At 39.2% G+C, this 15,503-nt stretch overlaps 1 protein-coding gene across 1 annotated transcript in view; it reads right to left on the reverse strand.

Moving 5' to 3' along the window:
• Positions 1-15,503, reverse strand: part of NEK10 (NIMA related kinase 10) — a 311,866-nt gene that overhangs the window by 234,505 nt on the left and 61,858 nt on the right. The window contains exons 13-20 of the mRNA XM_029243936.1: positions 14,590-14,814; positions 11,667-11,806; positions 10,964-11,025; positions 8,503-8,580; positions 6,111-6,175; positions 4,686-4,788; positions 4,465-4,593; positions 3,816-3,953 (exon numbers count right to left, since the gene is read on the reverse strand). Of these exons, the coding sequence (XP_029099769.1) occupies positions 3,816-3,953; positions 4,465-4,593; positions 4,686-4,788; positions 6,111-6,175; positions 8,503-8,580; positions 10,964-11,025; positions 11,667-11,806; positions 14,590-14,814 (940 nt within the window). The remainder of the gene's footprint in view (positions 1-3,815; positions 3,954-4,464; positions 4,594-4,685; positions 4,789-6,110; positions 6,176-8,502; positions 8,581-10,963; positions 11,026-11,666; positions 11,807-14,589; positions 14,815-15,503) is intronic.

The following is a 15,503-nucleotide window of genomic DNA, read 5'->3' on the forward strand; positions in this document are numbered from 1 at the left end:
ATTTAACACTTCCTGTCCCAACATCACACACAGATTGCATAGAGGAGAAAACTGAAATGAAACAATTAATTTTGAACACATATACTATGCTCTTAACCTCCCCCTGCCACTTAAATGTTTATATACACTGTGTCTATTTACATGACTGGTGTCTTTCTATGCTCTCCAAAATTATTAGTTTGAAACTGAAATAACCTAAGAGTTATTAACTCCATTAAAATAATAATAATAATTGCCAAGGACTCCATCCTTGAACAAAATTAGGTCAGGCTCCTCAGAGTCCTCCTCTGGACCAGGCCTCCTCCTTGGCCTGCCTGGTTTCAGCAAGAATCCTGCTAAGCCAGTTTAGTGAGCATCTCTGCCCTCTGGATATCCAATCAAGTTCCTCATCCCCCCATCTTTGTTACCTAATCAAGTTTTTCTTCCCCCAACCTGATAACTAACCAAATTCCTCTTAGTAACTTTCCATCCTTTGACCCCCCCAGCCCTGCCTTTTGGTTGTAAATCCCCAGCCATCCCTGTTGTGTTCAGAGTTGAGTTCAATCTCTCTCCTCTACTCTAATAGTTGGACTTCTATTGCAGTGGTCCTGAATAAGGTCTTCCTTGCCATCTAAAAGTTCTTATCACAAGGAAAAAATGTGTAACTACGTGTGGTAGATGTTAACTGGACTTACTATGGTGATCATGTCACAATACATACAAATACTGAATCATCATGTTGTACACCTGAAACTAATATGCAGTCATATGTCAATTATACTTCAACAAAAAGTGTCCAGGCACCAAAGAGAGCAACAATTTCTCTTTGGCATAGTTTACCTCAGGATGTAACATGGAAATTCTATTTTTTTTTGATGGAATTTCTTTAATAGATGTATTCCTATTCAGATTATCTTATTTCTCCTTGTATGAGTTCTGGTAGTTTGTGTGTTTTAAGAAATTGATCCATTTCTCCTACATGGTCAGATCTGTGGCTATAGAGTTTTATGCAGTATTTTTTTTTTTATCCTTTTAATGTTCATGTGATCAGTAAGGATGACCCCTCTTTCATTTCTGATATTGGTAATCTGTGTCTGTCTTTCTTTTTTTTCCAAGATTAGTCTGGCTAGACATGTATCAACTTTACTGGTCTTTTAAAGAATAAACTTTTAATATTGTTGATTTTTTATATGGAATTCTTGTTTTTTATTTCATTAATTTCTGTTTTACTTTTATTTCTTCTGTTTGTTTAAGGCTTGAATTGCTCTTTTTTCTTTAAGATGGAAACTTAGAATATGGAGTTTAGATATTTCTGTCTTTTAATACATACATTTAATATTTTATATATATATATATGTATATGTATCTTTCTAAACAGTGCTTTCATTGCAGCCCACAGATTTTTATAAGTTGTATTTTCATTTAGTTCAAAAAAATTTCCAATTTATATGAGACTTTTTCTTTGAGCAATGTGTTATTTTGTAGTGTGTTGGGGTTTTTTTTACATTTTTATTGGAGTATAATTGCTTTACAATGGTGTGTTAGTTTCTGCTTTATAACAAAGTGAATCAGTTATACATATACATATACATGTTTTCCCATATCTCTTCCCTCTTGCATCTCCCTCCCTCCCACCATCCCTATCCCACCCCTCCAGGCGGTCACAAAGCACCGAGCTGATCTCCCTGTGCTATGCGGCTGCTTCCCACTAGCTATCTACCTTACGTTTGGTAGTGTATATATGTCCATGCCACTCTCTCGCTTTGTCACAGCTTACCCTTCCCCCTCCCCATATCCTCAAGTCCATTCTCTAGTAGGTCTGTGTCTTTATTCTTGTCTTACCCCTAGGTTCTTCATGAAATTTTTTTTTTTCTTAAATTCCATATATATGTGTTAGCATACGGTATTTGTCTTTCTCTTTCTGACTTACTTCACTCTGTATGACAGACTCTAGGTCTATCCACCTCATTACAAATAGCTCAATTTCATTTCTTTTTATGGCTGAGTAATATTCCATTGTATATATGTGCCACATCTTCTAATAACATAATAACATCTAATAACATAATAATTTTCTACAAGAACACTAAATTTTTGTGGTTGTTTATTTACAATTTGAGTTTCTAAGTAAACTGAAATTTGTTTTATCTCAGAATAGTCACTGGTACATCATAAATGGCTTGCATCTCTTTCTGGCCTTTCTTCTTTTGAAGGAGAGTCTACTGGTTGTCCACCAAAAATCTGCTCTCACACTCCTCCACTCCACCGACTTGTAGCAGGATGTGCTTCCCCACCACAGATCACACCTCTCAGCCTCTCTCACAGCCTCAAGGGGCTCATCCCTGAGTTCTCCCCAGTGGAGTGTGAGGGGAATCCTATGTCTGAACCCAAAACGCCGGGTGCACCAGCAGATATGCACTTGGCAGGTGCAACGGGAGAGGAAGAGTGGGCATCCCCGTGTGACCTTATGGAGCAGAGCACCACACCCTGGACTGACAGGAAGACAAAACCCATTGCACGGTGAGACCTCTCCTTCAAGCCCATGCACTTTGGGGCTTCTTTGTTACTGCAGCTTAATCTTAATATTAACAAATACACTCTCCCTTTCTAGTCCCATTTCTCTCACTTCTGTCTGCCATCACCTCCTCCTTTTTGACCTCAATTTACTGTCCTTTCATTGGTTTAAGCCCGTGGTGCAAGCACAGTTCTACAATTTTGAGCTCCCTCAAAGTTCAAGCAGAGGCCTCTTATATGGCCCCACCCTGACGCTTTCTTTTCTTAGAAAATATACTAAAACCAATAGTCTACCTCATCAACTAGCAAATGGCCAGCAGATTTTAAACAATATGGAACTAGGTAAGCAATAGAACCGTATTCTAGACCTAGCTCACTGGCCAGGACTACATCCAGATTTGGGTTCAAATGAAGATATTAGACCAGCCTAGGGCAAAAGTCATGCTCTAGCCTTGTGCTATGAAACAGCACACCACCCAAGGCTAGAGTGTTGGAATATGAGCAAACACTAACTTTTCAAAATCTAGTCTCTTTGTACATAAAAGTCAACTATAAAACAACCTATTAATGATATTTACTGTAAATTATAAATTGGAGTGGAACTAGAGATTTCAATGAAAAAAGATCTTCATATTTATGGTTCTTTATGTCCTAGCACAGATGCTATGCAAATTTAACTATTTGAAAACAAAGAGCCATGAACTGATTGGTCTCCCCAGGAGTTACAGACAAACAGTATTCATAATGAATGTATAAATAAAGAAAGTTGAAAAAAAACCAATGTGTTCTTTGATCACAAAAAGAATTCCTATTTCTCTCTGACACGTTTATTCTTTTTCCTGAAACAAACCTTCATAATGATACATGAGTTGTGAACATTATGTTAGAATGTTTTGCTCATGTCAATAAATAATAACCCATCTTGAAAATTCACATTTTAGATTACATAAGCCATATCTGAGGAACGTTAACAACTTGGTTCCATTTGACAAAAATCAGGGAAGCCTTAGTCATATTCTTATGCATGTAACAAAGTAACCAAATATTCTACAATATAATAAGAAGGAAACGAATATGCTTTCTCATATATAATACTCTCTGTGCTGTGAACTCAATTGTTCTGCATCCCTGGCCCTGATACAGTTATGTCTATGGTTCAATGTCAAGCCTTAGGAGAAAACCTGGTGATTGATATCACCTCAATGCCAATTATATTAAGCAGAACCAGTTCTTACACAGCACGGACAAGGACAGCACATGAATTCTACTTTTTTTGATGACATTTATTTAAGGAAACCGTCTTCATAAACAAAAGCATTTACCTGCTCTTTAATTATGGTTAATTCAGAAACAATATTCCTTATACTGCTGTCTCGATCTTTTTTATCCTTTCCAAATGCTGGGTTATGTAAATTGACTTCTTTCATTGCTAAAAGATTTTGACCACTATGCTTTCTAACCTAAAATAAAGGAGACAAAAAAAAAAAAAGAATGGTTTGGGAGTAGAGAGGGGAAGAAAGTGATTAGATTAATAAGGTCACATGATTAAGCCAAGTCATCTAAATAAGTCATATATCTTTAAAAAGTAAATTTGTATTTACACTAAGCTCACCTCAAAAAAATTGGTATATCCTGGATCAGCCTGCAATATTTCATAGGATTTTACTTGGTAAATACAGAAACACTGGTGTGAACTTGGAGAATGTGTCATGCATTGGGACAAGCCATTTTGACTATTTGTATGAGAGATTAGTGACAGCTTTTGTCTTCAAAGGTCAGTGACCAATTTCTAGAGCTGAGAGCTAAGGTAAGACAACATCAGTGCGGCTATCTGTTGTACAGAAACAACCATTCTAATTTTTATATCTATTTGTTCACTGACAAGGGCTCCAATTCACTTGTGTGTGGGTGTGCAGGGAGACATGCAGTTTGTTTGGGAACATTGGAAATGTTGTCCAAGGGCAAGGTCACCTTGTAAACACAGCCAAAAGCTCCACTTCCAAGATGATCCAAAACAGCATAGTTGCCTATATATTTCGAAGGAGCTTTATTCTGATTAACGCTTTCAATATTTTCAGCAATTTGCTTCAGTTCATCCTCCTAACCAAAAAATGAAAAGGAAATGGGTTGCTATGATAAGTGCATCCTAACTGCATAGCAGCCTGACAAAATATTTAAAGCTCAAGACTTACCACTAATAAATTCAACTTTGATACTAATTCTTCATAAGCACTGATATCACGAACATAATGTCCTATGTCAATGAAGATCTCAAACAAGTCGGTGGGGAAAAGTCTACAGAGAAAAATACACACACATACTTCCTATAGGAGTTGGAAACTCTGGCCCATTCCTTCCCTTTTGGACCTGGCTCACTTATAGGTTAATTACATTAAATACACTGCCAACAAATGGGGGAAATAATACTCACCAACTTATCTCATGAAAATAAACTAGAGACACAGTTCTTAAGAGGTAAGGAAAAACAATTGGAAAGGAAAGTTCCAGAGATCTACTGTATGACACTGTGCTTATAGTTAAGAACACTGTACTGCACACAAAAATTTAAGAGGGTAGATGTCATGTTATATGTTTTTTGCTACAATAAGATATGATACAGATTTTACAAAAATCTTATTTGTAAGACATTTGGGGGTGTAGTATTAAATATACTAGGAATGAATGTTTATTGGGTGTTTATTGAGCACAGAGCACTTTCACAAATACAATTTGATTTAGTCCTCATGAAAATAAAATTAAAATACAGGTGAATAAAAAAATGAAGAGATTTATGCATCATTTCCAAGCTACTGGTTTCAAGGGTTTAGGTTTATTAAAATCTTTAAGTCCACCGATGTGGATGATTTAGGGTCTTGAAATGAAAGGTTATAATGAATAACGAATACTTCCTTTTCTTCCCCTAAATTCAACTGTTATATAGAAATAAAATAAAAACATAAAATGCCCCATTCTTCCAAACAAAAGATGTTATATTAACTCAAGATTTTATTTCCATTTTGCCTTATCAATAAAATTCTAGTAAGAACTTGGGGCCTACGATTTGGCTAACCTGCCACCTCTATGGCATGCAGACCACACCTGTAGGTAACCACGGTCTGCTTCCCAAGGTGGTGGTTTTTCTGTCATGCTCACCACACAACCTTCTGATCCAGGAACATCCAGCCTCCTCCCCTTCAAATGGGTTCCTATACTGTTAAGGACATCCAGACAAATACTTTCTTTTCTATTGATTAAAAGGAAATGACTAGATCAACTTTGGACATTTCTGAATGGGCAAAAACAAGCACATATTTTTATTTCATCCATTAAAAATGTTAATGTCTTAAAAAAGAGAGAAAAACTAAAAACCATAGCAGTTACATATAATTAAAAGAGTTGTGCTGATGTGATTCATGTGCTTTCCTCATCATTTTGTGAATTTTCAGTGTTAAGATATCACTAGGGCTGCTCAGTATTATCTGTGGATTTTAAGAAATCTGAAGGCACATGTTTTGCATACTGACTCTTTATTCTCTTACTGTTTGCATCTAAATCAGGTACATGAAAGCAGTTGACTCTAATGATCACTGATCACTTAAATTTCTCTAAGCTCATACCTTTTAAAGAGTGGTCTGTTTCTTTCCATACTGAAGAGAAACCTCAAGGCTCTGAATGCATAACACTGGAAATAAAAGGATATATGATTCTCAAATGGTAGCTGAACAAAGTAAAACATTTTCAGGATAGCATGATCATGAAGTGAACATTAACGTGGCTTTTTGGCGAGTGTGGCTGGTCTCTGTGGGAGCCACAGCTTGTAACTGAAAACAGACAACATCAACACCTGGGCCAGTTCTCATGTTTAAAAAGTATTTGCGTTGTGGAAGGCTAGGGATCTGGGCCTTGTTTCACTCAGTGCCTGTCATTAGTTCCTTTCTAGAAAGTACAGAAGGAGCAGAGAGACAAGAAATAAAACTCCTACGCCGAGAAAACCAAATGTCCCAAGATTTCCAGGAGCTCAAGGTTTATTTTCTTTCTAGCCTGCTATGTATGCCTCAATATTTATATAGTTTCTCTGAGAAAATAAACACTAGAAATAATGACATGTAAAAATAGCCACAGGCACACTGGACTCAAACTTGACAAATTGGTCTCTTGAGTAAGGTCTAAAGCATTCCCCAGATAGAACCATCTACAGTAACTCCTGAGAACACTCAGAAAGAGGCCTGTGAGACTTTAACAAAGAAAAATAAACACTGGACATTTTGCAGTGCTGAGAAAAAAGAGAGAGCCCCAGGCTTGCAGCTGTACCTGTACAATAGGCCACCACTGGGGTGACCGGGGTCTGCTGAATTCGAATCTGGAATCATTTCATGAAATTAGTGATCTGAATATAGAAGGGTCACAAACAAAACTGTCTGGAGAAGCCAGGCAGATAACAAGACCACATGAAGGAGACTGGTGAGAAAGCAGCGGAGACTGTGAGAAGTGAGGAACATGCATGTGCCTCGAAAGAATTTCCATACATATTCTTTAAAAGCCTCTACTGGCTTAACAGAATACATGTGCAGGAGGGAGTGTACTTTACCATGGTCCGGCACAGTGTCATGCATCAGTGCTGTACTAGAGAAGTAAGTCCCACGCCTGTGTGTTCTCAGTGGTAGCTCTCCAAAATCTCTGCCTGCCAGCCCACAGATGCCACCAAAAATTCTCTGCTAGGTTTGACCATCATTCTGGCTGAAAGCTCTTAAATCAGATTGAAGGCAAACGTTGTTTTTTACTTCCTGTTCTAATGACTTGAAAAAAAGATAAGCTGCAGCTACTGCAAAGGCTTACTTTAAATTGATTTTATCATGCCAATGTCTTTGGGGACACTTGCCCCCTGGTGTCCACTCCTCAAAAAAGCACATAGGACCCTGCATAATGTGGCCCCTTCTTAGCTTCCAGGCCTCATCTCCTAAGGTAGGGGTCCCCAACACCTGGACCATGGACCAGTACTGGTCCGTGGCCTGTTAGGAACTGGACCGCACAGCAGGAGGTGAGCAGCAGGTGAGCGAGCAAAGCTTCATCTGCCACTCCCCATCGCTCCCCATAGCTCCCATTACTGCCTGAATTCTGCCCCCATCCCCGCTCCCGTCCATGGAAAACGTGTCTTCCACAAAACCAGTCTCTGGTGCCAGAAAGGTTGGGGACCGCTGTCCTAAGGTACTCCCTCTGCCCCACACCCCACACCCACACCACTGAGCAGCCTAAGCACACTCTAAGCTGCCAGGCTCCCGTCCTTTGTCCACGCTCTCCTCTCTGTGTGGATGCCCGTCCGCCCTGGAGCAGATATCATGGGTGCCCACTTCTATCCCTTTACTCACCTGACCAGCACCAGCTCATCCATCAAGATCCATTTTACAGGTTTGCCTTTGTAAAGGTGAAATGCTACTGACTGTGGTCCGTGCTTAAAGATGGCACATAATTTTCCCCGTAGTATTATTTTGATACACAAGCAATGTTTTTAAAACATAGAACTTACAGATAAGCAAATAAATGTCTACATAAAATCACCTAAATTCCTACAGAGAAACTACTGTTAAGCCTTCTACATTGGTTTTTGGGTTTTTTTTGTTTTGTTTTGTTTTGTTTTTGCGGTATGCGGGCCCCTCACTGTTGTGGCCTCTCCCGTTGCGGAGCACAGGCTCCAGATACGCAGGCTCAGCGGCCATGGCTCACGGGCCTAGCCGCTCCGCGGCATGTGGGATCTTCCCGGACCGGGGCATGAACCTGTGTCCCCTGCATCGGCAGGCAGACTCTCAACCACTGCGCCACCAGGGAAGCCCCTCTACGTTGTTTTAACAGCATTTGTTTCCATGCCAGCCTCCCTCACCAGATATTCTTCCCTCTCGGTCAGTACAGGGGACCAGTGCTAACCTAAAAATTCTCAAATTCATAGATTATATTACCAAAATTTCCCCAGATTCCAGTAACTTGATATTAAAGAATAATGGATATGTTTATTACCTGTAATAGATTAGTTTTTGCTGCATTCTTTTGTTTATTTCGTAAAATTAATTTTGCTATTGTATATATACCATTTTCCTGGAAGAATAAAGATGCCATGTTATCAGTGACCAGCAACAATGCTATGGAGATACACAGCATAAAGAAGGAAGGAACAATTTTAAAATATTAAAGAAGAAATGTTAGTATAATTTTGGAATCAGGAGTAAATATTACAGGACAATACTAAAAATGTCAGTGTAATACTTTTAAACATCAAAGACTATAACCACATTGTAAAATCTCAACTGTCGTTAAAGATTATAAATAACAAAGTATATCAATTAAAAGTGATTTAAATACTTTAAAAACAAAGAGTAGGGGGCAAAAAACGGGGGCAGAGTAAAGGGATCCAAATGTCTTTATATTTTGCATTTTAAATATCTAATTATGAAATATTTCTCCCTTTATTGTTTTGTTAAACAATATATGTAGATAAACTAGTATAGAAAAGAAGATAGAAAAATAAGAGAAAAATCATAGATTTTTAAAAATGAAAGTTATTTGTATAAACGGTTAACATCTTTCTAGCCTTATTCTAATACAAATACAGACATGGGGGAATGAACAAAAAGTATTACCTTATTGCTACATTTTTTATTATCTATTAAATACATAATTTACTGAACTCTACTCTATGTGGGCATTTATATTATAACTGTGAAGAGCTTTACCTGCCTTACTACATTTAGTCTTCATAGCTGTTCTGTGAATTAGTCTGTAATTTCCTTGTTTTATACATGACGAAGTCAAAACTTAGGCTAAATATTTTTCCAGAGGCCAAGACAGCAAGCAATGATAACAGGACTGAGCCTCCCCCTGCCTCAGCTGCCACCCTGACCTGCTGAGCTTCCCCAGGGACTCTGATCACTGCTGACATGATCCTTTACTAACTTTATGAATTTATGTATTTTTAAGTTGATGTATTGAACAAAAAAAACTTTTCTCTGTAAAATTCAACAAGTAGGAAATAACTTTTATAATAGAAACACATACAAGGGTTGTATACAAATGTGTGTATTCACATACACACACACACACATGACTGTATATGTAGTGAATTGGTTAATGAATTATGCTTTGTGTGCTCTGTGAAATCAGTTTCCTGGCAATAAATATTTTGTTTGGTGTGTTTCAATCACCTCTAGCTGAATAACTTCATGTCCTCTTAAAGTGACTGCTATCCTTAGCTCATGGTGTCCTATGCCCCATAGGAATTAAAACAATTAAATTAAAACAATTCAGAATACTGGGTCATATGGTAGTTCTATTTGTAGTTTTTTAAGGAACCTCCATAGTGGCTGTACCAATTCACATTCCCACCAGCAGTGCGAGAGTGTTCCCTTTTCTCCGCACCCTCTCCAGCATTTATTGTTTCTAGATATTTTGATGATTGCCATTCTGACCGATGTGATGATATCTCATTGTAGTTTTGATTTGCATTTCTCTAATGATTAATGATGTTGAGCATTCTTTCATGTGTCAATCCCACTACTGGGCATATACCCTGAGAAAAACATAATTCAAAAAGAGTCATGTACCAAAATGTTCATTGCAGCTCTATTTACAATAGCCAGGAGATGGAAACAACGTAAGTGTCCATCATCGGATGAATGGATAAAGAAGATGTGGCAGATATATGCAATGGAATATTACTCAGCCATAAAAAGAAACGAAATTGAGTTATTTGTAGTGAGGTGGTTGGACCTAGAGTCTGTCATACAGGGTGAAGTAAGTCAGAAAGAGAAAGACAAATACAGTATGCTAACACATATATATGGAATCTAAGAAAAAAAAATGTCATGAAGAACCTAGGGGTAAGATGGGAATAAAGACACAGATCTACTAGAGAAGGGACTTGAGGATATGGCGAGGGGGAAGGGTAAGCTGTGACAAAGTGAGAGAGTGGCATGGACATATATATACACTACCAAATGTAAAATAGATAGCTAGTGGGAAGCAGCCGCATAGCACAGGGAGATCAGCTCAGTGTTTTGTGACCACCTGGATGGATGGGATAGGGAGGGTGGGAGGGAGGGAGATGCAAGAGGGAGGAGATATGGGAACATATGTATACATATAACTGATTCACTTTGTTATAAAGCAGAAACTAACACACCATTGTAAAGCAATTATACTCCAATAAAGATGTAAAAACAAAAAACAATTCAGAATAGCTTTAATAAAAAAAGATAAAGAAAATGAAATAGACTGCACGTAATATAGGGAATAAACACCATCAGTTACCTACATGGCAGTTCTTTTTAAGCTGAGTTAAAAGAGGAAGGACAAGAATATAAAATGGAATTCTACATGTTAAATAAGACATACTACAATATTTTTAAGCCATGTTCCAGGATACAGGTGTCACCTGAGGTGGGCTCCCTCCATCATGACAGGTCCTGGCACCCTGCCCTCTCACCTGAACCACCTGGTGGGCGTTGGTGTCGTCGAGCACCAGTTCCGTGAGGGCCGCACAGCAGGCTGCAACGAAAACCACCAAATGCCGTGTCTGTCATGGCCATGGCGGCACGTGCACATCAGCAATCTCGCTCCCTGCCTCAGAGAATTTTGTTGGCAGAGCCATCCCTCAAAAAACACTAATTTTCCTTCTGGCAAGTCTCTGGGAGAAAGGCACCTGAGTTGTGCTGGCTGGTACCTCTCCTCTTCGTGTAGCTCACATGCATGCACACCCCATGGCAGCCTGTGGGGCACCCTTAATGCACCCCGCTGTGCATGGAGTGGGGGGGGCAGGCACCGTCAGCCCCATACCCAACATGTGCCCTGTGTGGAGCACGTGCTCAATGTACATGGACAATGGTCAGGTAAATAGTGTGTACTTTAAATATATTATCCAAATTAACCCTTATAATCCGAGTATGAACTACTTTAGAGGGCTAACAGGTTAGGCCACAGAACTTGGCAAGCAGAGGAAAGTTTGGGGTGTCTTTAACCTGCAAGTCCAACACTGGTACCAAGAAGTTTCAGGCATCCACATGAATTTAACTTCACATTTTTTAAGTTATAAATTGGGCCTAATTAATATTATCATTATAATTTTATAATAGAATAATACAAGGTTAAACAGTATCAAATAATGAAACATAATAATATGATATAAATACCTGCTTGAAGAGAGAAAGTATTTTCTTGTATTTCCCGAGGGCTGAAATCTTCTGACAAATGAAGCTGCTGGATTCGGCCTGCCGCATTGGCACTAGACAGGCTTCCAATGGAGGAACGATCAGAAACAAAATTTCTGTCCCTGAAAAAGAAAAGTTAATGCACAGACCAATTTATCAATGGTAGTTCATGGTCAGTGTTTTCTGATTCCCGTTTTATAAATCTTTGCCTCCCCAGGTCATAAAGTTTTCTCCTGTGTGACCTTCCAATCCACTCAGACATGATTTTTGTGTGAAGTGTGAGGTAGGAGTCATCTCTCTATTTTTCACATGGCTGCCTTTGTTTTGAACTCTATTCTTCTGCCATTTACTTGAATACATCTCAGTCTTCATCATTCTGAGTTTTGTCTTTTTCCATTAAATTCCAATCTTCTTTTATTTTAGGAAAGTTCTCTTCTATTAGATGATTGAGGCTTTCCAAAATTTCCTTTTGTTTTGTTCTCTACCTTAGGGATATCAATTATCCACGTGCTGAGAACCCATCTTCTGCAGGCCATATCCTTCATTTTATGTTGCTCTTATTCCCTTGTCTTCCTCCTCTGCATCGTGTGTAAGTTTTCAAGCACGCCCTTCCCTTCACTAACTCCACATCCTTTCTGGTACTCAGTCTCTGCATGTTGTTCAGTCCTCATCTTCTTTCCCAGCTTCACAATCATTCTATTCTCCTTTTTACTATCGTATCATCTCATCTTTAATCTCATTTCATAAACTTCATGTTCTGTTTAATGTCTTTGATAAAATAAAGCATTTGTTTTTCTGTTTACTTAGTGCAACATCTTCCACAATAGATCATTCGTCTGTCTTTATTTGCTTTGTTCCCTTCTGTTTTACATGGTTGCCATGTTTTTTCATGCATTTATTTTTATGGCAGCAGCTCTATGTAGATTTCTATATACCCAAACGTAAACTGGCCTCCCTCCTGTGTCATCTGGGCCCTCTGCCCTTCTTTCGGGGAGCATAGGGAAGGTAATGGAATAGTTGCAGTCAATGATCTTTAATTATGTTAAAAATTGAATTTTAGGGATCACTCTATCTGATCAAGAGTATGTAACCTTTTAGTAACTGCCTTTGAGTTTGGGACTGCAGGTGAATGGGCATGAACAGATTTCCTATAAACCACCTTGACAACAGAGGCTGTTCATACTCAAGCCAGCAGACAACCTGGCAACCTCACCCCTTGTACCAGCTCCAGGCAGCCCATCTCTGAAAGGATATTGTTTACACAGCTGGGGTAATAAATTCTCCCAGAGCACTGAGCCATATTTAACATAGAGTAAGTATTGACATACATCTTCTTCCCAGGGAAGAGATTTCTAACATTGTACCATAGAAGTGGACTGGGAAAATCACTCTTTAGATGTGAAAGAACTCTTTTCTATCAAGAATGGTTTCCTCCAAAAGAGGAAAACTAGTACCTTATATTAAACTCAGTTCTATGTGGTCAAAAGGCAGGTTTTGTCCTTGAAGTATTGCTTAACTATTATATAATTTAATTTTATCATCAAGAAAATAGCTGCTCTCCACGAGGGCTACCCACAGCCACTGTAATACGTATGATGGACCAAAAATAACCACCACCATCATCCTATAAACTCAAGTGGAAAAAAAACTTTGCAATCATAATTACTTTGACTGTGGGGCTAGCTCATTATGCCACAATACTAATGAAAGATTTATAATTTATACTTTAAAGTACTTGAGATTTTTATGTGATATTCATAAAAGCAAGTAGATTGTTAACAGTCTACACATTATTTCCTTGGTTTTGGTAATGACAGAAATTGTTAACAAAGCCACTGTTCATATCTCTAGTCTGTTCTTATGCTTTGGAAAGTTCCTTCAGAGAATGGAGCTGATGACACATAGCTCCACAATATCAAGTTATCAGGCACAATAAGCACAAAGTCTGAATAATATTGATTTGATAACAAGTCATATTAAAATTGATGTTACTCTGCTTTTATTAGAATGAACTGTATTTACATACTACAGATAAATGTGATCTTTTTCCAGGCAGATATAATCCTTTTCAACTTTGATTCAGCACCTAGGGGGATGAATTATGCTCTATAATAATTTTAGGTAATAGATCCTTCCCATTGGTGGTACCAGCAATATTGTTATTCAATACTTCAATACATGTAATACAATACCATATCTACTATTTTTTGTTATTGTTATAGTTTTTGCAACATAATTCAAGAGAATTTCAGTTTGAAACTATTTTAACAAGCCATTCCTTCCCCAGATTTATGGCTTTGAATACCACCAGATTCTTTTTTTTTTTGCGGTATGCGGGCCTCTCACTGTTGTGGCCTCTCCCGTTGTGGAGCACAGGCTCAGTGGCCATGGCTCACAGGCCCAGCCGCTCCGCAGCATGCGGAATCTTCCCGGACCGGGGCACGAACCCACGTCCCCTGCATCAGCAGGCGGACTCTCAACCACTGCGCCACCAGGGAAGCCCCAGATTCTACTTTTAAAAGAGAGACAACAAGGTCTTAATCCATCTCAGAGCACTGCCACGGAGATTAGGGAGAAAAGAGGAGCAACTGGACCAGGGTCAGTAACATGGAATCATTTGAATAACCGTATTTCCCCCTATTTTAACTAAGGATCATACATCCGTTACTTTAATGCAGGCTGGTGATTCAAAAAATATGTCAGAGCTCCCAAGGAGCTGAAAAGGTGAACGCTCCTGACATTGATTTAGAGCCTGTTTGCAACAAGTAAAAATGACTCTGTAGAACATGAATGACCAAAGAATGGGAAGGAGCCAGCTGAGCACATGCCCACCCTGCCCTCGAACAGCTGAGACCCCAGCCTTCATCAGCCAGAGTGAAGCAGGCCAAAGCCTACTCTGACTCACCCTCGTAAAATATGAAGAAGCTGCTTGATGCCTCCCCAAATGCGAATTTCCACACTGGTCTCAGGGTCCTCACAAATCTGAACCAGGATCCAGACGACGCTCCACAGAAGCTGTAGGTGGTCTGAGTGCAGCAAGCTGAGGAGGATGGGGACCCCCTCGTAGAGCTTCACCTGCTCTCTCACCTGGCGCTCGGCACAGAGCAGGCGCAGCAGCTCAGCCGAGAGCCTGCGAGGGATGGGCGGGAGGGGAGACTCAGCTCAGTGGTGGCTTGACTTGATTCACACGGAGCTGCCGACATGCACGGACGGTCGCGCCAACAGGCTCTATGTCACAGTCAGCTCATGTTCTCTGTAGAGGGCTGGATCACAGCCAAGTGTTTGCAGCTCTATGGGCCATACAGTCTCTGTCATGAGTACCCAGCCATGCCAACATGTGCAAAAGCAGCCACAGACAACACATGAAAACCAATGGGCATGGCTGTGTGCCAATAAATCTTTATTCACAAAAACAGGCAGGGAGCCAAATTTAGCCTGCAGGTCATAGTTTCTGGACCACTTTCTAAGTCATATCCTCATGGTATCCCCATTGGTCTGGCTAAAAACCTACTAACGAGCAAACAGGCACCAAGTACATACAATGGGACCTGAATTATGCTCAAGACAAAAGAAATAGAAAAGCTTTATCCTAGTCTTCAGAAACTTACTATGTGATTGCAAAAATAAGACATTAATACCTGATGGCAAAAACACTATGATCCAGGGAAATTAAATGCAAAGTGCTCAGTGAATATCTGGAGAGTAAAATAAAGATAATGATGGCATAAGACATAAGGTTCAACTAAGCTCTGAAACATTATGATTATAGACGTTTCATAGAGCTGTCCTGAATCCTCCAGGCTCACACTCTGAACACTC

The sequence above is a fragment of the Monodon monoceros genome, unplaced genomic scaffold (genome assembly GCF_005190385.1).
Source record: "Monodon monoceros isolate NGI ecotype Baffin Bay Population unplaced genomic scaffold, NGI_Narwhal_1 Super_Scaffold_3, whole genome shotgun sequence".
NCBI classification, from domain to species: domain Eukaryota; kingdom Metazoa; phylum Chordata; class Mammalia; order Artiodactyla; family Monodontidae; genus Monodon; species Monodon monoceros.